At 37.1% G+C, this 27,802-nt stretch overlaps 1 protein-coding gene across 2 annotated transcripts in view; it reads left to right on the top strand.

Annotated features, from left to right (window-relative positions):
• NAMPT (nicotinamide phosphoribosyltransferase) overlaps window positions 1-22,197 on the top strand; it is a 28,018-nt gene extending 5,821 nt beyond the window's left edge. Inside the window, exons 2-12 of one of the 2 annotated variants that reach the window (XM_051805135.1) lie at window positions 4,891-5,047; window positions 6,275-6,378; window positions 8,831-8,959; window positions 9,427-9,585; window positions 9,924-10,060; window positions 12,053-12,278; window positions 13,454-13,573; window positions 16,162-16,179; window positions 18,874-19,014; window positions 19,174-19,308; window positions 20,996-22,197. In XM_051805135.1, coding sequence (XP_051661095.1) covers window positions 4,891-5,047; window positions 6,275-6,378; window positions 8,831-8,959; window positions 9,427-9,585; window positions 9,924-10,060; window positions 12,053-12,278; window positions 13,454-13,573; window positions 16,162-16,179; window positions 18,874-19,014; window positions 19,174-19,308; window positions 20,996-21,109 — 1,440 coding nt within the window. In that variant the 3' untranslated portion in view covers window positions 21,110-22,197. The remainder of the gene's footprint in view (window positions 1-4,890; window positions 5,048-6,274; window positions 6,379-8,830; window positions 8,960-9,426; window positions 9,586-9,923; window positions 10,061-12,052; window positions 12,279-13,453; window positions 13,574-16,161; window positions 16,180-18,873; window positions 19,015-19,173; window positions 19,309-20,995) is intronic. The other variant, XM_051805136.1, reaches the window with a different exon arrangement.
• The last annotated feature ends 5,605 nt before the right edge of the window (window positions 22,198-27,802 follow it).

Genomic DNA, 27,802 nt, shown 5'->3' with positions numbered 1-27,802 from the left:
TAAGATTGTACTTGACTCTTTAATTTTTTTTTTTTAAACTCACGAGTGTCTTGCACTTTACCTGCTATTGTTGGATACCCTTTCTCTGGAGTTTAATTAAAGATTGATTCTTCTGACATTTCCTCTTTAGTTCAAATAAGCTTATCATTTAACCATACTGGCTCTTGGTTTGGTTTTCATTTCCACTGTTGTGGTGTGTATTCCCTCTTGAAAGCTACAAAAGCATCCCTGTTGAATATAACTGCTAGTCACAGGTGTGTTGGGTTTTTTTTTCTGAAGGGGGTCAGCACTGCCTTACAACTGCTGTTTGTTATGTCTCATCCCAGTGAGGCATATCTGATAGAGCATTCCCTTTGCTCTTAAATACTGGTTCATCTCATTGTTTTCCATACAAGTTATTAGCAAACTTTGCTTTTAACTGCTCCATTGGCTAAATCTCATAAAGGTTTAGGTAAAACAGTCTTTCAAACCATGGCCTCTTTCCACAATGTTTGCAAATATTACGTAATAAGACAATTCATGGGATTCTTGGAAGTGCTTTGCAGAAGTCTCCTCAGTGTTAATACCAGCAGTACCACTGCACTAAAATCATCTAACTCAGTAAGGTGTATAGGGGAGTGAGGATCCCCCAGGTACCTCTTCCAGAATCAAGGCTTGCAGTACAGTGACCAACCCTGTGCCTCAGGCCCTAATTACATGCTGCAGACCTGCAGTGTTCTAGCCAAGTGGCCCAACTACTTCCAGGCCATGCTGCCTCTGGCTTAGCTTCCACCTGTCCCTCTGACTCTTCATGGTTGTGGCTGTGTGGTGCCCCAGGTTTGTTAACTGGGTTGTTCTGTACCCATTTTTGCACTGAAGTTTTTTCAAAATAGCTCCAGCAAATTCAAAGACTGTCTTACTTGAACTGGTATTGTCTTATCACGTGTGAGTTACAGTACAGGCAAGATCCTACTGGGTAGATGTTTGGGGATTTGTTTTCTTCACTGTAGAAAAGGCTTAGACACATCTTTCTGGTGGTTCATGTTAGCATCTGACCCAGGGGAGCACCAGGAATTAACCACTGATGGAGATTTTTGGCCATGCCTGATTTCTCTACACGTCACATCTGTTTTTATCATGGTTTTAAATGGTTGAGTTGTATAGACTTAAATAACCTTTTAAAGCCATTTCATTGCAATATCTTGTCCAACAAAGCTTGTTGATTATAAGAATATGTATTTTTTTATGCCTGAAGTTTTCTTATCAGCTTATAAAAATGCAACATTTACCTCAGTCATCCCTGTTTTGTGATGAATACCCATTAATTCCTTTTTCTTAAAAATTAACTCTTAATGTTTGAGGTGGTTTTTTGGATGGCTCATCTAAATGCAATTTGTGCTTCATGCTTTTTCTTGAATGGCTACTTGATTTAGTTAAACAGATGTAGTGCTTGTGGAGGTATTCTTTGTTCAGAGTATATCTTTTTTGGAATTAAATTTAATAAGGAGCTATCACAACTGGAATAAAAGTGCTCTATTTCAGTCATAGTACATAATTTTGTAGGTAGTTGTTCCAAGGCTGTTTGTCATATGTTTTGTAGACAAAACCTAAACCATAGCCTTTGAACTAAACATCAAAAGGCCTTTGAAGATATTTGGGAGGGTTGTTTTCTTATAAGGGTCTCTTAATCCCAGTAAGAGGCTTTTGTTTGGTTTTCTGTTTGATTTTTTTTTTAATTCTTTTTTTATTTCCTGAAGAGAAGGGATTTCCTATTGACTTTATGGTCACTCCTGCTTATCAAGAGCCCGTCTGTACAAGTCCTGCTTCTGTCATCCCCTAACTGAAAGCATAGATTTATCAATACTGTCTCAATCTGTAAGTCACATAAATTTAATTTCAAATATTGTACATTGTCGCTGTTGTCCTTTCCACTCTTCTTTAGGATATAGAAAGATGGAAAGCTTCATCTGACAACAAGGAAAGATCAGGCATTTTTTGAAGCATAGTTTTCATTGTCCAAGTGCCTCACAGTGTTGTGTTGGGGTTTTTTTTTAGTGGTGGTGGTTGGTTTGTTTTGTTTTCAGTGGCGTTCTCTTCGTTTCCTGTGAACTGTTCCCACTCCCAGAGCTTGATCCTTTTTCAGGCTGTTTTTTACATGAGGCATTTCAGTACATGCCAAACCTCCTGACCGCCACTGGGTGGATGGGTATTATTTCCCCATGTCCTAGTAGTCCAGAAATGACAGCTAACACAATCTGCTGCTGTGACGTTGTGTGGTACTTTTAAGACTGTGGTTGTGCCTTGAAATACTAAGCAGTATTTAAAAGACCTTTATAGGTAAAACTAGCAGCTCTGTGGAATGTCAAAAGAAGCACATTTAAAATTACAGGTGTAAAGTTTGCTCAGGTGTAAATAGTGTAATTGCCAGGGATGTGTATTTTTCACTGTTTAAATAGATTCCAATGTATGAGGATTACAATTGAATACTACACATGTGACTTGTAAAATTAGTTCATTATCTCCTTCAAGTACTTAAAGCAACTAAATCAATGAAATGACATTTCTGTCGTACACAAAATTTTCATGTAGGTTTAAATGTCTAGAAATAACTATTTTCTGGACACTAGCTAGTATGAATTTTAAGTTCAGATTTAGTTTCATGTCAGAAAAATTAGCTAAACCTGTGATTTAATGTTTGAGGAACTTGAGCGGGTTTTTTTGGGTTGAAACTGTTGTCAAGGTAGTCAGGAGGATCTGTGTCCCCAGGTATGCTACATAAAGGATAAATCTGTTTGCATTTCAGCCTGATTTCAGCTCTCAAGTTCTGTTTTGCAGCCAGTGTATGTGTGTGTGTGTTCATATACCCATTAGTTAGAAAGACGTGTCAAACGGAGCATATTTGTGTCTGCTGCATAGTAAAGAAAGGGGGATGGGGATGTGTGTGTGTTTTCTTTTGTATGGGGTTTTTTATTTTCCTTTAAATGTGATGGTATTATGCAGAGAGTTTTCTGTGAGCTGGCAGTTTGATGTACTTTCTTGGAAGTTCTGCACAGAACTAGGAAAGGACATGTTATAATTTGTGAAGCGAGACATTTGTTAATAGCTAGAACGAAATCTAAAAGCCAGGTTTTGTCTTCGAGACTAACATTACTACTCCTAAGCATTCTGCTTTTGAGTGGCTGTGGAATTGTAACAGAATAGGTTTGTGCTCCAATAAATGCCTGTGGTGCAATGCTTTGTTTGAAGTGAAGGCAGAAAACTTGCAATGACAAACTTGAGTTTTATTTGATTGGCCTTGAAAACCTCATACAAGTAAAGACAATAGAATGATCTGAAAATTGACCTTGTCATTTTTCGAATATTTCCTTGCAGCATGGGAAATATAACCATAACAGCCTTCTGTTGGTGTAGGAGAACCAAAAAATTCAGTTGAGTTGTCTGGTTCATTGTCTAAACTGAGTGAAATACTAAATTTATATGACATTTGAGAGGAAAAGGAAAACTGAAGTTTTAAAATCCTTTAACATACAGTTTTAGTAATACAGGTATGGGAAACTTTCAAATATTTTATTTTGAGAATGTCAGAGGTACATTTAAAAGATCAAGACAAGAAGGGAGAAGTGGTAAAACTATCCCTTTTCCAGTTCCTTGTGATGTTAGAAACAGAAATTTTTAAGGTTATTTGGAGTAAATAAAGTAAGAAACATATAAGGAACTCATATTCTAACCTGTAAATGTAGGGTTTTGAAAAAATTCAGACATAACTTTCTCACAGCATTTTGGGTTTTGTTCTGATGTATGACTGTGCTGTACTGAGCCAAAGGAGCAGCTTTTCCTTCTGTAATGTATAGACTTGTTCACAGACTTTTCATCATAATTTAGGAAAACTCTCGATAGCTTCAACTCTGGGGATGCCTTACACTGATTTATATATTCTGTAGTTTAAACACTGATTGTCATTGTGTATTCCTTTTGTTTAATATGGAGTTATGGATTTTTGCGTGGAGCTTGCTTTTTACACATGAGGAGATAAAATTTTGTGGATTTAAGTTTTTAAATGTTTAAAGTGTACTTGTTTCAAATGCTGCTATTACTCAAAGTAAATTTCTGGCTAGATTTAAAATCAGGAGCTAAGAAAAGCTGTCATAGTTGAATCCAGAATAGCATTGTGTGTTTGTATGTCCAGTTTCCATGTAATACACACAGGCAGCAACTTTTCATGCTTCCTTTATGTTGAATGTGAAGTGTTTCAAATTTGGAAAAGAAATCCATCTAGCAAACATTGTGGGGAGGTACAAACCTTGGGTAGATTTTTAGCAGCACTACTGACAGCAACAGTTTGTAACCAGGGTTTGAGAGACCCACTCTGCTCATGTTGAATGAGATGCTTGGGTAAAGGCTGTTATCAATGCCCTCTCCAGTCTAGGTTTTATTTGAACTATGGGACTGTAGCCTTCAAAACTTCAATCAAATACAAGGATATATTTGGTAGGGTCATGGAATTTTGTGCTTCCTGTAACTATTAGGCTTGGCCAAAGTGTGGGAGAGCAAAAACTGACCTGGCACATTGGTGTTCAGTGCTGCTTCTAAAATCCTAGCCTGTGTCTTTCCCAGTTAATCAAAGCAAAGTTATCAGGGGAGGGGAAGAGCTAACCATGAAGATTACTCTAGGGGGAAAAGACTTGATGAAGAAGTAAAGAATACCATATGGAAGACAGTCTTTTGAACTGAAAATTGAAGGAGGCTAAAACTGTGGAAATTTCCTAAATACTTTGGTGTAGAATGTGAAAGGATAAATAATAACAGTCCAGAAGAGCTGGGAGTTACTCTTAAGCTTTAATGTCCAAATATGATTTCTATTGTGCTTTATAGTGATGCTTTGAGGTCTTACGGAAGTTTTTCTTAATGTAGGTTACACACTACAAGCAATATCCACCTAACACAAGCAAAGTATATTCCTACTTTGAATGTCGTGAAAAGAAGACTGAAAATTCCAAACTAAGGAAAGTGAAATATGAAGAAACTGTTTTTTATGGTTTACAGTACATTCTGAATAAATATTTAAAAGGTAACTGTTTCAAATTCCAGTAAAACTTTTCCTGTAAATAAATATCTTATTTTTTCTCAAACCTGTAGTCTTATATTTAAAACAATTCCAGGTTATCTTGGTATACCATAAGTAGTGACATGCATAAGATCTTATTTATACGATTCTGCAAATAAGTTGTCCACTCTCATAAAACTGTAATTCAGACACCTCTCTACTATCTTTATTTATGCCAGTGGTTTATTAAAAATGAAGAGGTGTGCATGTCCAAACTTCAGAGGGCTAAATTAAAATAAATGGAAATAAAGCAAGACTATGCATGGATTCACAAGCAGATAGAAGACTTAATGGAAAGCACGTTTTGCATTTTGAACATAAACTTCAGTCTGTATTTGCTGGTTTGTTTACTGTGTAAACCAATAATGGTTTTAATTTTCCTTATATTTTGGATGCCCCTCAGCTTAGATCATGGTATATGTCAGCTACATGTGAAAATGGTTTTAACAGTGCTAGTTTTAAGAATTCAAGAAAATTCCTTGGCGCTGTTTGCTTTTTTGCATTATGTACAAATATCACCTGTTCTGACCTGAATGCAGGTTTCCTTCTGCCAAGCTTTAGAAGGAAAACTTTAGTCATATGACTTACTTATCTTTATCTTGAGCTAATGAATATCTCTGCCAATCCTGCCAAAGATTGAAATTCCATTATGATCAAAACACTTGATAATTTTATTTCTTTTGTCTTTAGCAATCTGAGGATTGTTCTCTAAGGTAGATGATTGGCCCTAGAGCAGTAGCAATGCTTATTCAAATCATGTGCTTTGTCTGTTGGCTCTTATCACAAAGTGGTCAGTCAAAGGTTGGTTGTAACACCTCTCCATGGTGATTCTCCCTGGAGCAGTGTAGCTTAACCCTTGTGTCAACTTGCACTATCAAAACATTCCTCTGGGAAAAGCACTATGACCAAACCTCTTGACAGTGCTTTGACCGTCATAAAAAAATAGTAGTCTCAAATTGTTCTGAGTCACCTGCAAACTCCAAGTGTATTTTATCCTGTTGCTTTCTTGAGCATCCTAATCCATATAATAAATTAAACTAAAATTTTGTTTAAACATACTGCATTTGACACATTCTTCATGTCTTTGTTGAAGGCAAAGTGACTTTGCTGTGCCTGAACCTTTTTGTATTTAGTTTATCAATTGATGAACCTTATAAGTTTCTAAGCTTTCATCTGTTTCTGAAACTACAGGTAAAGTGGTGACCAAAGAGAAAATCAAGGAAGCCAAAGAAGTATATAGAGAGCATTTTCAAGATGATGTCTTCAATGAAAAGGGATGGAACTATATTCTGGAGGTAAAAAAAAATCATGAAATAGTTTGAGATCATCATGAAGGATTTCTGAATGAACTGTAGGATAAATACTTTTAATCTTGATTGTAAAGACTGGATAAATTTAGCTTCTCATGTTTTGTGTACGGGGAGTAGCAGCTGTCAAAGAATAATCATATAATTGTAATTCCTTAGAGAAAAGTAATTTTCATCCTTTCAGATGCCAAATACGGCTTTGCAGGTAATGAGGATTTATGGCTGCCGTCAGCCAGCTCATGTAAGTGGGGGCTTGTTGGCAAGTCTCCATGTGTAATATAGCACTTAGTGGTTGCTTGCATCATTTATATTGCTTTCTCTAACTAATCGTAACAATTTTTATTCTAATGCAGAAAGCATTACAACTTCTTGGGTGTATAAATAGTTCCAGTAAATACATGTGTTGTTCAATTGTTTCCTAAATTTTTCAGAAATATGAAAGTCGAGCTTTATTATGAAGTACAAGGCTTCTCACACACAAAACCTTCCAGATTAAGTCTTTCCACAATTATCCTTTTTCCTTTTAGTTTAAAAAGGTGTCAGACTTCAACTAATTGCAAACATCTCTTCTCTCTAAAAGCAGCAGATTCAGACTAATAGCATTCATCAGAGCTGCTCTAATCTCTGCAGATTAATTAAATGCTAAGTTTCATTGTGGGTTCTGGTGAATGGTTATTTTTGCTTTTGAAAGTACGTTTTTTAGTCCTTTGCATTTATTTTTTCCTGGATAAAAAGTTTGAGTCCTGTATGTATTTTTATGATGGCATCTGTCTATGATTATATCTGGATGTCATCTTGCCACTGGGGTGGACCATAGCTGTGCAAAAGAAGGGTGAATTTCAACTAAATGTTTCAAATGGCAACAAGGTAAATAAGCCCCCACTTTTGTAAGAGGGACTTATGGAGAGGTTTGTAGAGGACTTGCATCCCTTTCAAATAACTACAAATGTGAATTCAATTCATATTTGTGTTTAAGCTACATTATGCATTGTGAACTGTTCTCATCTGTATTTGAAGTAAGCTTGATCCCTCCTTGGAAAAACTGAATTAATACACTTTTAATGCTGCATGTCTGTCCTCGCTGAGTTTTAACATGATTTAACTAAGTCCACTCAGCTTTTGATTTAGTCAAAATAAGCCTTCCTGCATACCTCTTGTATACATTGTTTATTCCTTTGTCAGATTTTGTTATTAAAATCGTATGTATGTGTTAATATAAAACCCAAATATGATTGTCACATCTTGATCTCAGATGCCAGTGGCTCTCAAACTGGAAGTGTATGTACCCTTTGGGTCTTTGTATGCCCTTAAATGCACACAGAGACCCTGCTTCTGCTCACTGAACTCCAGTGTGTGTTCATATACCTGCCACTGTTTGCTCTCTAGCTGAGTTGCCTCAGATGTGTTGGGTAAAGTGGAGGGTGCAGTGGCTGTGTGAGTGAAGTGCCAAAATGAATCTGAAATGTGCATGTATCAGTTTGTACCGAGAGGAGATGAATGGGTAAATGTTAATCCAGGTATCTCCAAGTCTGACAGCTAAACCTGTGTGGTATAAACACAATATGCTTTAGGTTATTACATGTTTGAATAGACTTTTAAACTCTAGTGTAGAAGAGATTTCTGATGTGTTTTGGGCACTGGAGAATACGTTTTGGTGCTACTTATGAATCTGTAATTTCTTTGAATTAGTGCAATTTTTATCACCTTTAAAGAATATCTCATGAGAAGCTTTCTGTCAAAAAATATTGCCATCCAAAACATTATCAATATTGCCAGTTTAGCTCACAGAGCTCTTTCAGAAAGTTATAATTACTCTAATAGAGTTGCTGTTTGCAAGTTACTCTTTTTCCAAAGGCATATTTCATACAATGTTTAGTCCTTTGGGGATGACAGACTGACAAAAGAATGACACTTCAATATGAGATTCCATGTTTAGTGAATAATTGAGATGAAAAAGTCTTTAAAATAGTTATTAAATGGATCCTGCTGTAATAAATTAACAAAGCACACATCTATACTAAGCAAAACTAGAGACTTTTTGAAGGTTTAGATAATAACTACACTTTTTTAAACTTACTTCTTGTAAAAGCACTGAAGAAAACTGAGTGGCAAATATATCTTGTTCTGTGGGTAGAACTATTTTATTTTTATAGAACGCTTAAGCCTTCCTGGCTCAGTTTGCACAAGGAATACAACTGATAACCATCATTTGTTTGATAAAGAGACTGGTTTTTAGATTACAGAATTTTCCTCCTTTTTTCATAAAAGTGGATTTTCTCATTTATTTGGACCAGTAGGTTTATTATTTTTAGGGTTGAAAGAAATGAAGAAGAAGAAAACTTTATCAGTAAACTTAGAACTGACTTTTATTCATTGCAGTCAAATAAAAAAGAGAGGTAATCTTTCCCATTGTCTAACAATATTATTGTTTCTTACACAGAAATATGATGGCCATCTTCCTATAGAAATAAAGGCTGTTCCTGAAGGCTCTGTAATTCCCAGAGGAAATGTTCTTTTCACAGTAGAAAATACAGATCCAGAGTGCTACTGGCTTACAAATTGGATTGAGGTCAGTTTTGGAAATTTAATATATTTTTTCTAAGTAAATATTAGTGCACTTAAATTAAAGGCTGAATCCCTTATTGATTTAAGGGAAATCTCTGGCAACTTTCATTTTCTGCTTTTAGTAAGCCTGGATTCTTTTTTGTAGTCCTCTTACACAGACTTTTTTTTGCCACCTGGCAGGAGATTGTAATAATTTTAGAGGAAATTCACCATTACTTTTATCCACAAAAAAGGAGGATGGGGGAACTGTGTGTCAGTAGTTTGGGAGTGATAATTCCTGAGAAGGTCAATACCTCAGCTAGCTTATAAAGGCTAATTGCTTAAGCCCCAAAGCAAACTGTTGGAGGAATCAGTACTTTCTGTACAGGGAATGAAAATAAATAGACCTTTTTGTGCCTGCTAAAATGCCAAGTGGGCATTGTTAAGTTCTAAGCAAACACACACCTAATATTGTGATGGGTTTTGTTTTAGACTATTCTTGTGCAGTCATGGTATCCAATCACAGTGGCTACAAATTCTAGAGAGCAGAAAAAGATTTTGGCCAAATATTTGCTAGAGACTTCTGGCAGCTTAGAAGGACTGGAGTATAAACTGCATGACTTCGGCTACAGAGGAGTTTCTTCACAAGAGGTAATACTACTTGTCTAATAATTTGAAAAATCTAATTGTTCTTAACTATGAAGGATTGTAGCAGATATCTGTGTCCCTGTTCTGCACTGAAGTTATGAATGCACAGAGCACTGTGGACTAGTTGTGGAGGGGGGAGATCTGGGGTGGGTAGGTATGTCTGGACTGAGCACTAGACTGGGAGAGCTTTTGCCTGTGTCTTCCCTGTGTAAATGCAGGAAGAGAGTATTGGTGAAACAAGAACTAAGTCAGAGTTTTGCTAACTGCAAACTAGTGCTAGATGGTGACTGGATTTAGGCTCCTGTATTTGACATGGAAACTGAAAGTTGCATCTTTTTCAGACTGCAGGCATAGGAGCTTCAGCTCATTTGGTGAACTTCAAAGGAACAGACACTGTAGCAGGAATTGCATTAATTAAAAAGTACTATGGTACAAAAGATCCAGTTCCAGGATATTCTGTTCCAGCTGCTGAACACAGGTAAGATACTAGGCTAAGCCTTTCTAAAAACAGCTTAACAGAATGTAATTTTTTTCTTATCCATCTTTGTATCCAGAAATATACCATACAGTATTAGCCATGCTTGATCCAGCTGTAGAGGCTGCAGTTGAGTACTGATGCCTCTGTATGTTCCAGGCATGATTGGTCTTAACTAGAAATGTGTTTGAAATGTTTTTAACCATAACCTTCTTATCAGGTCTTATCAGGTCTAATTTGGATTATTCTTTTTAGAATAGACTTGAAGGCTTATATGTTGTAGATATTGAGGATTCACATTACGAACTTCAAGTTTGGTTTTAAACATAAAATCATAAATTGAAAAATCATGTAAGTTGCAATTCTGAACTCTCACAGATCATGTTCTCCCTCCAGAAGAAGCAGTTACTCTTAAGCTCCCCATCAGCATAACCAGTTCAGCCAATGGTAAATCCTTGATCTTTCACTAAGAATTGTGAATGAGTTTTTAAGAGTAAGGAACTGATCTCAGATGTTTGAGATGGACAGCTCTTATTTTTTTTGTATCCAAATGCTGTACAAGGTTAGGATTAAATGCAGATCCTTGGTTTTCAGTTGCAAATCTACACACTGAAATGAGCAGAATATGAAAGAAGGTTGTGTTTTTCATATTGAGCACAAAAACCAGTTTAATAGCATTCACTTAGGATTGCAGGACAGATAATAGAAAGGCTTACATGAATAGTCCCTGTAGGTAGTGATCACCTTTAAAGGAGCACTGCTTCACAGAACTTTCTGTACCATTGCTGTAGTGCTGTTCTAGAACTCCTGCTTGATCAGTAGAAGTGACAAATTTTGTCTGAAATTTCTTCTCTTAGCTTAGCTTAGTACTACAGATAAATTCAAAAAATGATGACCCAAGCAGTTATAAAATTTTTTGTAATGAAAGCAAACACATGGAGTCAAGAGATCAAATGTCTTTTTTACAGCATATTGAAGTGGTGACATTAGAGCAGACAGCTTAAACTGCCCTGCATAAAGTTTGCATTGCCACATGCAGACTGCAGCCGCCCTTTCCAAGTTAATACACAAAAAGGGTCTCATACAAGAGACCTAAATTTTTTCAGAATTGTTATACTATTCCACAATCTCCAATGTGAGGTGGTGGTGTGAGTGTGGTGCTTTCCTCTGGCATGGCAACAGGGCTGTTCCTGGAACTGCCTCAACCTCTGCAAAGCCAAGTTTGTTTTGTCTCCTCACTACCGTGATCTGAGGCTTGTCCACACAGTAGTTAATGATGGAATTTTAAAGTAAAAGTTCAATGCCACTGACTCTTATGCTGTCCTTGAGAGCGTTTTTGGGTCTGTGTGCAGGTTACTAAAGTCAGTTATGTCAGCTGGTCTGAGACAGCCACGTGCAGAACAGCTACTGCAGATCAACTGGCATTCAGTGACTTATTACTGCTCTCAGCAACTCTGGTTTATGTGCTTGCCTGTACCCTTGTACCAAGGGTAATGGCCTGAGGTTCCTTTGGAAGAATGTTTATACGAGTGAGAATAATGGTTTTATATCACTATTAAAAAAGAAAATAAATTCTGTTTTCTTCTTAGGATTTTTCTAACATATGGTGCTTCGTTCTCAACTTCCCATTTTGTAGTGTGAAGTTGCCAGAGCAGATGTTCTGTTCTTGCATCTGTAGTTCCCTAACTGTCTGAATTTCAGACTTAAAAGAGAAACTCTCTCACAAATGTTCATAAAATAAAAAAATCACATTTACATGTGAAAGAATTTCATGTGCGAAGTGTTTGTCTGAAGTGCCAAAGATAAATTCAAGGTGCTGTTTATTTAGTATATAGGCTTATTATCCATTCAACAGAGCTGATAAGCACATAGTTTATGCTGTCTTGTAATCACATTGCTTATCATTATCTTGAACTGTTGGTGGTAGGAAATACAGAATATATGATTTTATGTACAAGTGCCACTCTAATATGAATTTTTCAATTGCCTTTGCAGTACCATAACAGCCTGGGGGAAAGATCATGAAAAAGATGCTTTTGAACACATAGTAACACAGTTTTCTTCAGTGCCTGTATCTGTGGTTAGTGACAGCTACGACATTTACAACGCTTGTGAAAAAATATGGGGTGATGACCTAAGGCATATAATTGAAGCCCGAAGTCCAGAGGCACCACTTATTATTAGACCAGATTCTGGGAATCCCCTTGACACTGTTTTAAAGGTAATCCTTTCTTGAAGTCATTTGTATACAAGATTGGGAGGGCAGTTATTTGTTTTGTAATGACTGGCTAGCAAACATAGAAACATAATGCTGCAACTTGATATGCATCGTATATATTTGATACTGGCTAATTTGGACTTATGAAAAATGTAAATGTTTAGTTCACCTCCGAGTAGATATAGAAACTCTTCTACAGTCTAAATAGTTTAGTGTTTTTCATCAAACCTATTCTTGCATAATACATTTGTGCATTGTTACCAGTTTTGCTGAGGTAATGATGCTAGAATGCTTCTATAAAGAGAAATTTTCATCACTTGATAATAAATACGATTGGGAACATCTGAATATTAATAAATGCAGGTCAGTAGAACTTCTTACCACCAAGTTTAGATATCTTGGCGTCCTGTATTAAATCACTGTCTCGTGCTACAAATATAAGTTTAGTGCTCTTCTCCCTTTTCTAAGATGTGCATTTAAGTCAGTGGCACACAACCTCCAAGATGAAAAATGCTTCTTGCCTCATTGCTCTTTAGAGAGCATAATGATTGTTGCAGTTTCCTAATAAAAGCTGTTGATACCTCTGAATTTGAGTAGCTGTCAGCACTGTCCTAATAAGAAAGTAGGGGCAATTTTAGGCACATTGGTACTCTATCAAATTGAATCTATACAGCTTTAACGCTTTTTTTTTCCTTTGGGACAAGTGATGTGTCACAAATAGGAACTGTGAATGACCTTTATCGGAGCTGATAAGAAAAACTCCTAACTGAAGTGTTTCATTTTAAGTATTCATGGTTTACAAAATCACAGAAAACTGAAAGCCTCATCCATTGTCTTAAGGGAGGTCAAAAGAAGAGCAGAATCTTCAGTTGACACATTTAATAACAAAAATTCACAGCAAGCAAAGAGAGAAAGGAGGGAAGCATAGTTCTGATTAGCTTTTGGGTACAAGTTCACAAAGACCATATGGTCTGTGACTGCTTTAAGGGCTCCCACCACAATGGCTGGCATGTTTTTTATTTGTGTGGGTAGATTTAGAGCATGATTATGTGGGTATATTTATGGATTTATTTTTTTTTTTTGGAGAGAGAATGATTCGAGTGTGAAAATTGTATTTCTTTATTGGGATGGCAGATTTTTATTTTCATTTTGAACTGTCTCCTTTCTCTTTTCAATAGGTCTTGGAGATCTTGGGGAAGAAGTTCCCCATTACAGAAAATTCAAAAGGCTACAAGTTGTTGCCACCATATCTCAGAGTTATTCAAGGGGATGGTGTGGATATCAACACGTTGCAAGAGGTAGGAGATCCTCTTCATGTGTCAGGGTGACACTGGCAACGTGGATATTTAATCTGGACTCTGTTATGACTAGTCAGATATTGCAGCAGACACTGCTGACCCCATCCCTGCCCTTCATTTCAGACATTGGCAGCAATATCATAATGTGTAAAACAAATTCATTAAAACTCCACAGGAAATTATTAAAATGCATAAAAAAAACCCTAAAAGGAATTTGCTAATCCCCTTGTTGTAACCCTTCTCTTTCCACCGTTTCTCCTTTTGTTTGCTTTCGTCACGCTTGTCAAGTCTAATTGAGATCAAAATCTGGCTGTGTTTAGTCCTTCATTGATGTCTAAGGCACACTGTGCATGATCACTGTGCTACAGCAATAGTAATTAACTGGTTTGGCTCATTAGTTATGTACCATCTGAAGTGTGTTTGCTCTCAAATATTGAAGGTGTAGTTTTGAAGGAGACTTTTTAAAACCAAAGGTAAGGAAAGCAAGTTCATTGATTTGGCAACTAGTGGAATAAGGGTCACTGAAAACCAAAAAATATGTGTAACAGATTAGGCTGTAGTCCAAATCAAAATTACAATTTCACCAAGACAAAAAATGATTATTTAGGAGATGCTGTGTGCTTGAAACTAGTCATAAATTCTCCACTATTGAGTAGATGTAGAATTTAGGTATTACAATGTGGTTACAAGGGTACAGACTGCAGTGACTACAGATGATAAAGGGCATGTAGAAGGAAGAGGACTTGACTTTATCAGGTTTGTCCTTGATCATTCTTCTCCAGCTGTATTAGAGTTCAAAAACAGAAATAAGTTGGATAAATTTAAGATTAATTTTACTTGAATTTATTGACACTTATCCTAGCTTTCTAGACCTACACATCCTTAAGTTCTTAACAAAGCTGACTTTTACTGCTCCTCAAAATTAAGAGTAAGAGAGATACCAGGTTTGTTTTTTAGTTAGTCTGAATCTATTTGTGGATCTATGGGCACATAATGTGAACCTCAATGACAGAACTCAGAGTTGTCACTTGGATCCTTAGAGAACAGTTAATACTGAGATTGTAACCGGAGATACCAACTGTAGAGCAGTCACACACTACAGTTTTCTTCTGCCTCCAACACCCTTTAAAGTAAATTTTATTTTACTTTATTTTTTCATCCCATGTGGCTTTTTGAGAACATACAGCTATGCTAGTGTGCTTTATAGAACACAAGCACAAGAGGTTAATAGCTGGCAAGAAAGTCTTACCATTAGATAGCAGGGGAAGACACTCTCTTTGTTAAAAAAAAAACAAAACAAACAAACAAAAAACCAAAAACCACAAAAAGAAAACTTGTTCTCAGCAATGGTTTAACAGGACTGATGCTGGTGCTAGGCAAAGTATGTTGTGATTGTGATGTTCGTGAGTTGTCACAGGAAAGAAACTGGTCTATTCTTTCTTGTAAGGAACTCGGGTTACTTTCTGTGGGTTATACTGGACAAAATTCAAGGATGCTCATATAGCATTGATTCTAGTCAAGGTATTAAAACTAGTATTTAAAATATTTGCATTAGAGTGAAAAATGCTCTGCTCTCCATGTTCTAAATAGAGTAGGAAAATATTTGCAACAGCTGTTGGGGGAGGATAAGAGACACAATGAGCAATTCTTTATTCAGGTGATCTGCCTGTTTACATATTTTCCTCATCAAGCTGCACCTGATTATGAGAACTCTACCTGTAATATGTTGTAGAAGATCCAGTTCCACAAGACATACAGAGCAGACATAACTACCTGCTGCCTGGTGGCACCTTCCCATCTCTTCCTGACTGTAATCTTACTGTGCCTCAGGGCAGCTTTTGGTCGTTGAACCACTGGTCATTATAGTTTAGACCACACGTGTAGCAGCAAACTGACTCAGCCAAAAGTGACCACTTTTGTGGTTTAGTGAGCTAAATTATCCCAAAAAGGGGGGCTAGTACTTGCCAGCACTATACAGGAGAAAATAAACTGTTGTTTTGAGCTGGGAGAAACAGGCAGGAAGGAAGGAGACACTTCTCATTTGACAGCAGCAACTTATGTTGGAGCAAAATGACCATGATCTTGCAAACTGATTTTAGTTGTGTTTATGTTTCATGGGTCTCTTCATGCTCTTGTGTCAGCAAAACCAAGGTTACCGTGCTGACTTTCAGAAGATTGGGTAATTGTTTACCATTTTAAAAAACAAAACAACAAACAAAACAAACAGAAACAAACACCCCAAAACAACCTACAACCCACCAAAATCAAATCAGCCCTGAAGTATAATTCATTCTTTTCTGAAAGGAGTTTACATAAACAAAACAAATGTATTGTTGTGGCCATCTTTTTTCCCTCCCCCTTATAACCTATGCAAGTCATTATTCTAATTACTCCACATCAATGTTAGATTCTAGACATGATTTATTGTTACAACTCAGAGGAAAGGTAATGGGTATAATAGGAAAATCTAGAATGGGTAATGGCCAATTAGCTATCCAAAGTCTCACTTAGCTATCCAAAGTATGAAACAACAATATAGAAAACAACTCAGAGTATAAACTGGATTTTAAAATTCTTTGTTTTAATAGGGGATGCTGGTAGAACAGGTAAGGAAACTTTTCTGACTTTCTTTGCATTTTCACTTTTTAAAATCATTCCAATCTGCTAACCCCACAATATACTACACTTTCAAAGGATTTTCTTTGAACATTCAATTTCCAGATTTCTCTAAATTTTTATGCAAACAAAATCCTCTAATCTGGAGTCACAGTTGATGTATTAATCATGCTTGTAACGGTCAGAGGAAGCTGGTCAAAACCTTGACACCTGAATTGTTCTCCCTATATAGGTTTGAAAGTGTGAGACAAGAAATTCTTCTGTATTCTTTCTCCCTTTGGGGGAGGCTCCAGTTGTTTCAAATCTCCTCCTTCTTTCCTATTACTGCTACTGTTTCCTATCTCTTCCTCCTACTTAAGGAAGCTGTTACCTGGGCCTTTGCTGTGGGTCACTAGAGCTGTCTTTCAGCTTAGTCTTGATTTCTCTTGACCCCTCACCAGACAAAGATCAGTCTGAGTAAGGAAATGCCTTTGAGAGAGAGGAAAGTGAGAAACCAGATCTTCACCCAGGGTAAGTGAGGATTTGTGCCTGTAGCACGAGGTGAACAAACCATCTGTAAATGAGAGCAGGAACACGACTTGAAAGGGGGTTCACATTTCTTCTCATCCAGGCAAGAATGTTAAGCTGCCATGGCCCAGCTATGCTATACTTGGACTAACATCTGTTAACCTGCAAGTTAACCTGCAGTGGACATGAAGTCTAAGCATCACATGCCTTGGTGTAGGATGTTATTTATATAGGTAGTTCGTGCTACCTCTTGCAGGCATGTTCAAGCAAGTTCAGTGTCAGACCTGAGCTATAAAACTGCATAATGAAAGGAGCAGAAGACATTGGCTCAAGTCTGGCCAGCAGTTCACACGGCTTCAGGCTTGGTCAGTGTCTGGACAGAACTTGTTCAGTCCAGGTGGAGCTTACCTACATTTGTCTCCTCAAAAGACAGTGTAGGTAAGAAGAATCCATATCCAGGCCCAGTCAAGTCCTGTTTCTTACAGTACTATTGGGCATTATACTTAAGTATAGGGTATACAAAATCCCTTTTACCATTCCTTTGTCATCTTCAGTTACTTAAGAGATGCTAAAAGGAGTAATAAATTAATTTTAGTCCTTTATCTTCCCTGAGTACTCTTTTAACTGCTTCCAGGAGAACCTAATCACTTGAAAACAGAATTTCCTTTTGCACGTGGTTACTGAAAGGTTATGATGTCTACTGCTAAAATCCATGGGATTGTCAATGGGGCATTTGTTCAGGATACAAAACTTCCAAAGGTTTCTCTTAATTGGAAGTCATGGTGGTAGAGCTTGAGATTCATTTTGCTTGACTTCTTGAGTGAGGCCGAGTAAACTGGTACCATTGAAATGATGGAAACTCACTGATAAGATCTCGACTGGGGAGAAGTATCTGGTAAAAACATAGTGAGAAGATGTTCAGGGCGTGCCCTCAAAAGGTTATGACTCTGTTGTCCACCTCTCCTGTTGATTGGCTTCTGCCAGGCATTCAGTCTGAGAGTAACTGTGAAGACAGTCTACGTGTGACTTAGTGGATAAACAAAATACTAGTATGCTCTTCTGTTTACACTACCAGTTTGCCATGGTCTGAAGTTGGAATTGCCTTTTTTAAGCTGTCCCTTAAAAAAAAAGCAGCTTGACATCAGTAGCTTGTGAAACAGTCCTGTTCAATGTTACCCTGGCATTTCTTCTTGCTGCAGGAGGCTGAGACTGCACAAAATATTACCAGATTTCTAATGATGCTACTTTTTGAAACTCTGCACTGTTCCCTATAGATTATGTCCTTCCATTCTGTTTCTCACCTTCCTTTTTTCTGGGTAGATGGTATATTGCTATCTCACCCACTCTGGTTTTCTCACCTGCTTTTGTTAGTATGTTAGTAGAAGAGAGTGTTTCAACTCTGTATTGGGGCTATAACCATAATTTCAGGCTGCCATAAAGGTAATAGGTCAGGGAAATAAATCTTGGCCATTTATGAGCATGACTAAGCAAGCACCCATTACTCCAGGCTAGAGGATGTCATGTTTGTCTGGATAGAATGAGGGTAAGGGGAAATGATACAGTAATTTTTACCGTAACTATTGATTGCAGTGCAGTTCACATTGATCTGTACCTGCCTGAGAAGATGGCAAAGCAAACTTAAAGCAGCTTGATATGTTTTCATTTCCCATCTTCAAAATTGCTAATCTAATTCTAGACAATGTGTCTTCAAGAGAACTGCTCTGTACAAATCATTGGTCAGAGTGGGTAATAACATTCTGGAGTTGATGAGCAAGATGACTGCATTGTTTCAGATACAAGCTCTGCTTTGAGGTCTTCCCACAATTCTGAGAAATTGGAAGGCTCTAAAGTACTCTCATGGAGTCTTTTATTTTCTTTAGAGCTCTGTTTCTCTGGGCATTGCATTACTGTACCACCCTAGTTTGGAAAGTATATGTGCTGGCATAATAATAGTGTTACAGCAAAAGCTTTCTGTAATTATGCCATGCTGAAACTGTAAATAAAAATGCAAACAGCGTACCAAGTATTGACCAAATGATTATATACATCTCCTGGAAACTGAATGTTAGTTGGCTTAATTGTCTGTAAAAGCATCTTGTTTAAGTAGTATAATATTTTTATGGAAAAATGGCGTGACCTAAAAGTATGCTCCATCATGATTTTCTTTTTCTTATTAGATTGTGGAGGGAATGAAGAAGAATAAATGGAGTATTGAGAATATTGCCTTTGGATCTGGTGGAGCTTTGTTGCAGAAACTAACGAGAGATCTCTTAAACTGTTCCTTCAAATGCAGTTACGTGGTGACCAACGGTCTCGGGGTATGTCTTTGTACAGCTTCTACCATTAATGCTTCCAATACAGGCCTCCCCACCTGGAAACCTGTTTGACATTTCCTGTTACGTTACCACCATCTGCATTTGGTACACACGAGTCCCACAAAGCCCTTTCTCTTTAAAAAAATACTCTTTTCATTTTAGGTAAATGTCTTCAAGGATCCCGTGGCCGATCCCAACAAAAGGTCAAAGAAAGGACGGCTGTCGTTGCATAGGACACCTACTGGAGAGTATGTGACACTTGAAGAAGGCAAGGGAGATCTTGAAGAGTATGGACAGGTATGAATTTTAGAAATGTATTACATCATTCTTCATGCAAAAATAGACTGAGAAAAAGCAGGTTATAACTTAAGAATTTATTTCTGTTTGTCTTTTTGTTCAACTCGCATCTTATTACCTCAGAAGTGTCCCCAGTGCCAAATTCGGTAACCAGCAGAATGTTAGAATGCCAATAGAATATTTATGCTTTACAATTAGAGATCTTTATCTTTTGTTTGTCTTTACAAACAAGAGAACACTGCTGCTGTTTCCCCAAAATTGATGTCTCAATGTTGCAGAATATATGTTGACCAAGTAGTTTTGTTTGGAGTATATTGCACAATTTGAGTAGTTGGAGGTGGAAGAGGGACAGATGTAACTAAAATTTGTTTATACTTCCCCACTGAGACTTTTTAAATAGTTCCTTCAGGGGTTAATGCTCTGTACACAGGGTAGTTGCCCAGTTTTCCAACTTTTAGATTTAAACCAGGAATTCATTTTCCCTGTAACTTCTTAACAATTGCAAAATGAAATGCTATTTCAGTGAAATAAACACAAACTTTAGACCAATCTCAAGCTTTTGATTTGATATCTCTTGCCTTTTCAGTGTGCAACATTGAAATGTTTAACTGCATGTTGACTCTCTTCCCATATTTAAAGGACTGAAAATAAGTTGTCAAGTTGCACTTTGGCTTTTAGAAACTGGAAGTTTCTAGAGTTCTCTGATATACAGAAGCCTGTTTCTGTGCTACTAGGCACACTGTTTTATGTAACAATAAGGATAAAACTGAGATCTCTGAGAAATTTGAAGATGAAAAAAACTAAGTTATACACGCTGTAGATATTGTGCTCTGGATGCAAAGATCTAAGAAAAAAGAGTTTCAAACTTATATATACACATATGCATGTACATATTTTTGTGATAAACATTCAGAGAGAGAGAGAGACTGGGGCAGAGTGGAGGGGTAAGGACCTAATGATGAGAAATCTCTTCAACACAAACCATGAGACTTTGGCTCTGAGATGAGGCAATATATAGTCCCTTCATTTTTGACAGATGAAATCATTCACTAAAATTTTTTTGGTCTTGGGGTATTAGAGAGGGTTATTTGCGTGGTACAGGTTCTGGGAACAACAGGGAAGTGTCCTCTTTTGTGAGGCCGTTTCCCTAAAGCTCCAGGTCCTTGCAGTAGGTCGCCAAGCACAGGGACTGCTCAGTGTTGCTGTTGTGCTGACTTTTTGAGTGCCACACTGAGCTTATTGCCCTCCCAGTGTGCTGCTTTACAAAGTGTATATGAGCAAAGGGCACTGTGAAGAAAGATTTTTTTTTTTTTTGTAGTGGGGAAAAAGATTTAATTTAATATAAAATTGTAAAAAATCAGTTTGTATTTGATTGGTTGAGTGTCATCTTTCTTACAAACTACTATAGCAAGGTATATTTAGTGTGTATTTGGCTTTGGCCGGGTGTAGGTTTCTCAATCAAGGCACTACCCAACATAAAGCTGCTGTCTGTGCACAGGATGGCCCAAGCCAAGTCCTTTCTTTTGACTAACCATTAGTGAAAAATATCAGAAGAAGCTGTAAAGATTGTCTTGATAGTTAAAGCTCTAGTCTTACCAGCCTTGATTTGTGTGCTCACTTTAGAGTTTGTGTAACTTGTGTTGTTTGATCATTTGCCAAATTGCTAAAACAATGGTGTTTCTTGCAGGACCTCCTTCACACTGTATTTAAGAATGGAAAGGTAACAAAGTCATATTCATTTGATGAAGTAAGACAAAATGCCAGGCTGAAGAACAGTGAATTACAAACAGCGTCTCACTAAGTTCCATTCCATGTCTGTGTATGTGTGTGTGTAACAAGTTCGTACTGCATACCTACTGGTTTATTGTACAGATTTGTGTGTTTGTGTTTTATGACATTGTAGCCAAATTATTTGTTGGTTTATGGACATACTGCCCTATCTTTTGCCAGTCTTTAGAAGATGAAATCAGGAAACGGTACTTACATTGTAAAACATATTTAATGCTAAAGTGTGCTTTTTAGGGCCCTTTGCCAGTAGTGATTCAATCTGGTATTGATCTTTTCACAAATGAGACAGAGCTGAGAAACTTTTTTATATATAACAGAATATCACAAAATGGATTTACATAAAATTATCATGATTGCTTTATGTTTATATTTAACTTGTATTTTTGTACAAACAAGATTGTGTAAAATATATTTAAAGTTTCAATAATTAAGTCTTTCCAACTTTTCATGATTTTTATGAGCACAGACTTTCAAGAAAATATTTAGTGGGGGGGGAATCCATTGCCTTTTGTCCATTAATCAGCAAATAAAACATGGCCTTAAAGTTTGTTGTGACATTGTTCCATTTGACAACTAAATCAGGACTCGTATCTCCTTAAGATCCCATAGAGTTGCTGACCACACCATTTCTTGTAGTTGTCTGTATTAGTAAATCTGCATTAAGCAAAATTACTGTTCTTACTAGAAGGCTTAGGTACTACAGATCTTGCTAGCACAGTAAGGTTTGTAAGTGAAATGCCAAATTTGAAAGGATTCTCTACTGCAACTTAACTTGCCAGGTCTATCCCACTTGGTATATGCACCTCAATATTTTAAGAGTAAAGTTTTTAAGAGATCTCCTCTTCCACTATAGAATATATGTGTAAAATACTGAAATATGGAAGCGGTGTATTTTAAAGTAATTACACTTCTGGGTTTATTTTTCATATGCTGTAAGTGACATGACTTTAAAGCAAAATACTGGACTGGGTAGTGCACTTTTTTACTTTTTTGTATTTTTTTCATTGATTTGCCTTTTGTCAGACTGGATGTTAAATTGTAAAAATGTTTAACTATTTTTGTTAACAACTTTAATAAAAGTCTATGCTAGCCAAACTCCTACATGAATGGCAGACCTGTTTCCCCTTCTCTTCCCATCTCTTTGGGATGAGGAGGGGCTTTTATTCTGCAGAGGGTAGCTGTAAAACAATATGTTTGAGATATAGCTTTGAACTGTCTGCACTTGATTGTATTTGCTCTCTGCATATGCTTGATATGAGTATCTGCTGGAAGACAAAACTGTTGAGGATTTTATTTGAGAAGCTATGTAGTAACCTCTGAAATGTTTGATAGTACTGTAGGATGGCTCTCACTAGAAAAGTACCTCCCTTAGAAACAAAAAGCTACAGCAAAAGCAAACAGCTCCTGTTATGCTGGTGATCAGCTATCAGCCAATGGCTTAATATGCTGATATAATTAATGCTTCTAATTAGTAAACAATGTTACTGAAAAATGCTAGGGGTCCTCTAAAATAATTTAAACCTACAAAATTTTATAAAATGTGCTTTTAGAGGAAGCTTGAAAAGCCATACTTCATTATTCCTATTCTCTCACCAAAAAGGGCCACATCAAAGCATCCATAATATTTCTAGGGTTTGTGGTTAAGATGTTTATGCCCAGTCTCAATAGTTCTTGTTAATAAAAACCTGTTTCTCACTTGTAGTGTATGTAATTATACATTTAAGTGATGTATTGTTTCAAAAATAGTGTTTTAGTAAGACTCTAAATGCTGACCTTTCACACTGAGGAACTGCCTTCCCTTTGCTATTAATTATATAGTTTGGTTTTGGCCAGGAAAGGTTTTGAATCTGGACCTAGTATCAGTAGCAGGTATTTCACTCTAGGATCAGTAGCAGGTAAATAGTACAGAGCCTATTTCACTCCTCCACATGTGTACTAGGGAATTCTATGATGTTTGGTTTAAAAAACAATAAACTAAATGCTGCTTTCATTCTGTACCAATAAAAATTTTGATAACTATTGACTACCCATAACTGATATTTTTGTACTTGAGAACTGAGGATATACTGTGGAAGCACTGTTTTCTTGTGTACCATGAAATACGTTAGTAATTATTCAGTATTGTCTAAAACTTTCAGCTTATTAGTTGGAAACTCAAATTCTCTATTTGTGCATGTCACTTTCAGAAGGTTGTAACGTCACTCATTTTATTAAATGTTAATATCTCTAAAAGGGAAAAAAGAGAAAAAAAAAAAGAAAAACACCTGGTGCTATTCAGACTTGAATACTTGTCTCTGTGTTTGGCGGTTTGACATTCTGGGCATCAAGGAGTTGACAGAAATTACTGCAGTGCTTGAACCATACAATATCCTAATTCTTCCACATGAAAGCAAACAGCATGTTTGTTTGCTTTAAATTACTAGATTTGTAGTCATTGATATATTTTAATTATCCCCATTTCATAATATAATACAGTATTTGTATTTAAAAATAGGAATTGGGAATTTTGTGTTTAATACTCTGATTTGTAACCATATTTAGCATAAGAAATGGATTTTGTAATACTATTTTTTTCTTCAGCTGCATGATTATAAAAAGATGCTTTTTTGGTACTTTGAAAGATCTGAGGAGAGAACAGAAGAATACTTAACTGTTTGGTTTGCCAAAATCAAATCAAAGCTTAAACAGTTCTTTTCTTATAGGTTTTTACATTCCTTCTTGTTTAGGGAAGAATAAATATTCCTCACTTAAATCCTCTGTTAAAGTAAGTTTAATGTACTTGACATCAAATACCAGTATGTAACACACATGGAAATAAAGTTTAGTTCTGGCAGTGAAAATAATAGCCATCTGACTGTGTCTTAAAGTTGTGATGTTGGGCATCAGATGTCATTCCTGTGCTCTTTGTTGGCAAACGCAGACCAGAGCAGAGCTGCGCTGTCACTGCAGCCCTCTGAGGAGAGCTGTTCTGCTGGCTTGCAGGCAGTCTGGGGCAAAGTGATTGAATTTACAATCAGCTCAGTTCTAGAGAAGAGAAGGGAAACTGGGTACTGGGGGTTTTTTTCTGCTTTTTTTTTTCCGCTTTTTTTTTTCTGGAGTAAGTGCATCTGTGCTTCAGCATCTTTTCTGTATGTGCTTAAAACTGAAGCACTTGTAATTGAATATATGAGGAATTATCCTCTATATTTGACATAATCCTTTCTCAAATAAAGAAGATTCATTGTTTAAACTTTACCTCTGAAGTCACTAAAAATGTTTGTTTAAAAGCAATTTAACCATCAGTGTTTTAGCCTTCAGTTCATTTTAGTATCTGTGAAAAAAACCAGCTTTTTGGCAGAGAGAACATCTCGTCCCTTTGGATGGGATTTTCATGATTAGAAGAAGTCATACTTTTAACTCCTGCATGACTTCGAATTGCAGCAGGTACCTTACAGACACATCAGTATGGGTGTATAAGGCACCTCCTGTAATTTATCATCTGTTATTGAGCATCATTTGTTGCTGGTCCCTTCAGCTCATGCTGTACTGTAGAAAGGTGCCCTTATAGCCTTTTAGCACTTGAATTTAAAGTGTTATATTATCTACAGAGAATCTGCCCAAGTGTCAGGCAGGCTCCTCCTCCTCCTTTCCATGCTGGTAAAACCCACCAGCTACAACACTCCAGATTTTCTCACTCTAGTCACCCTTTGTGCAAAAGTAATTACCAGTGTGAGTGTGCAGTGGTGGCTCCCAGGTCACTGCAAGGAGTCAGCAGGGAAATTCCAGGCCTCAGACTGTGCAGAAGGCAAGGGACTCACAGGAAGAGATTTATGTCCTCCAATTCTACTCTAAAAACTAAAGTAATGGCTGTGCTGAGTTGCTCAAGGCAGAGACTGTGAGGGTGCATTTGAACAATGGTAACTGCATCTCTCTGCCTGGTAACATTGGGGTTTCTTTGTCCATGAGAGCCCTATCAGGGTCCTGTACATCTTCTCTGTCAAATTTGTAAACACCTGAGTGAAAGGTTATCCTCTTGTCTTAAAACTGGTGGATAGAGGCCTTATGTGGAGAGCTTCATGCCTTCTAAATAACCAGATGATCAGAAATAAGGAAATACTGAGATTAAAGATGCTTTGTGAAGTCAGGCTTACTGAAATCACAGTTGTTAACCATGGATGTTATGTTCTTTCGGGGTTTTTTCCTGTTTCACTAGCAGCATAGCTGACTTCGTTGATTATTTTAAGACACCTTCACAGGTATTTAAAGATATTTGCTTTTAATTCATGGTAAGAGATGAAAAGCACTTGGCACTAGAGCATTTCCAAAAAGTATTTTTCTGTGGCACAGTATTTTGTTGAAAGGTACCCTGATGCCTGCTATAACATAATCCAGAGCAATTCAGAGGATATGGGAAGGTAGTCAGCAAGATTCTTCTAAAGTAACATATTTTGTTCCATATAATTTCATTACTAATCTTTGTCTGAGTACTCCTAACTGCTTTTTGAACACAATTTGTAGAACTTTCAATTTAGGGTGAGGTTTCCTGGAATCAGAATGGCAGTCCTCTCTCCTGCTCCTGACTGGAGTAGAGAAGTCTCTTAAGGATGGCTCTTAAGGAGCCATCATGCCTCCAGCAAGGTTTTTACTTCCCTCTTATAAATATCAGTAGAAGGGCAAGTTTATTGTTTGTTTATCTTCAAACCAAAAAACCAGTAAATTTGGGTTCTGTAACTCTTTTTTCCCCCCCAACAATTTAGTTTATATATAAATCAAATCAAGATTTACTAGATAAATTTGCACAAGCATACTCTAATTTATTAATATATGTAACTATTTACACTTTCTAGTGTTTTGTTGGTTAATATTGAGATCTGTAAGATCTGAGGATTTGATTCTTGGTAAGTCTTCCAATGCTTGTGTGAGGAAGCATATTGTATATAGCCATGTAATTATAAATTGTTGAAAATTACTTCAGAGTTTTTTATTGTTACAGTACTTAAGAAATTCAAGTGGATAGATAAAGGATGTGTGGAAGGATCTGAGGGCTGGACATTTTTACTTCTTTGTCATTAGTTTAGGTTATTAGTGTAGCTATTCAGAGCTTTCCCATCAGCTCTTTTATACAAAAGGAGATGAGGAAACTTATTTTATAATGACTGAGTATTCATATCACCAGAATATTAAAAAAAGTAATACACATGTCAGACAAACAAAAGGACTCTAAACCTTATGTCTTCTAAGGTAAAGGGAAGAACTTCGGTCTCAAAATTCCTTCCCTTTCCTACAACTGGGAGAAGAAAAAGCCTGTTTGCTCAGAACATTTGGGATGTGCCTTCCTCAGCTTTCTGGCTGTAAAGAACAAGGCTGGTGTACTCTTCCCTTTCAAGGAATTTTTCCCTATTCCAAAAGATGCTACCCTATTTTCAGCATAAGGAATTGTGGTTGGCTGTTGGATGTGTCAGAAGGATGACATACCCCAGCAATTTAATAGGATAATCTCTGGGTGGAATGGCTTTGGGTAGAGATACGTCTGTAAGTCACAGAAAGGTCAGAGCATGACCTTTCTAATCTCCCTCTGGTGGGGGTGCCTCCCTGCCATTTCTGTCTCAGCTGAGCAGGTTCAAGTCTATAATCTGCTGTGAAAACATAGAATCTGTACAACCAAAACAGTGTTGCCGAGTCCCTGTGATAACAAAGCGGTGGTCTGTTACTGTGCCCCAGTCTAACCTTAATCCATTTTTCCAGGCTTGTAGCTTGTAAAACTTGTTCAACCAAATGCCAATGACAAACTTCATTAAAGCTCCTGTTCTTCTCACACACTGTGGGTTTTGCAGTCTCACCTCCAGCGCTGCTGCTTGAAGACCTTTATTTGTTTTTATTGCTACTGTAAATCTCCAGAAGATCAAAAGAAAGATTTCACCTCTGTACAAGGTTTTGCAATCCTTACACCTTCTGACAAAAGCAAATATATTTTCACACTAAAACCAAATGAGAAAGGTAATCCTTTGCTGCCATTTGTGTCCTGAGTTGTGACCATGAAAATGTTAATAGCCATGTGAGAATCTGGCAACAATAAGAATTTGTTCTCTTGAAAACTGGTTTCCTTGTAAAAACCCTATAAGGAAAGATACACTTAGAACCTTTACAGTAACTGATGAAACATTGCTGAATACTCAAGCACTTCAGCTTGTTTTCTGGAGGTGCTTCTTGACTGACCAGGTTCCAGTGGGTTGCTCACAGTTCATCCCATCAGTCAGAGGCTGCACTGGCACACAAAGTAGCAAGACAAAGTTCTCGAGATAAAGACACAGAGACTACAATGCTGGGTCTGGTGTGTGCTGGGCAAGTCCCACACTACTGGAAATACCCTGTCCCACTGCCATCCTGGACCCCAAAGGAAAAAATGCATTTTTGGTGGGTTTGCTGAGCCTAATTCAGCTCCAGCTCTGCTTATAGCTGTGGAGACTGTTCCCATGGCTGTTTTGTTGTAAGAAAGCATGTACATGATTGATTCCTGGTCTGTCTTTCACAGCTCGTACTGGATTAGGCAAGACCTGAGAAGAGTTTCAGTAGTTTCTTCCCTGTTACAATGGAGTGCTGCCCAAAAAGACAAGAACACATATGGTTATTGAATATGTTGTGTGCTGTAAACCGGCATGAGAGGAGGAGTGACTTTGTGGGTTTTGGTATGATTGTAAATAATAATTCCTTCCCAAGTCAATTGATT

Source organism: Manacus candei, unplaced genomic scaffold (assembly GCF_025592945.1).
Source record: "Manacus candei isolate 608988 ecotype Guabito, Panama unplaced genomic scaffold, ASM2559294v1 h1tg000063l, whole genome shotgun sequence".
Lineage (NCBI taxonomy): Eukaryota > Metazoa > Chordata > Aves > Passeriformes > Pipridae > Manacus > Manacus candei.
The sequence above is the reverse complement of the archived record's forward strand: the minus strand, read 5'-3'. Positions and strand labels throughout refer to the sequence as shown.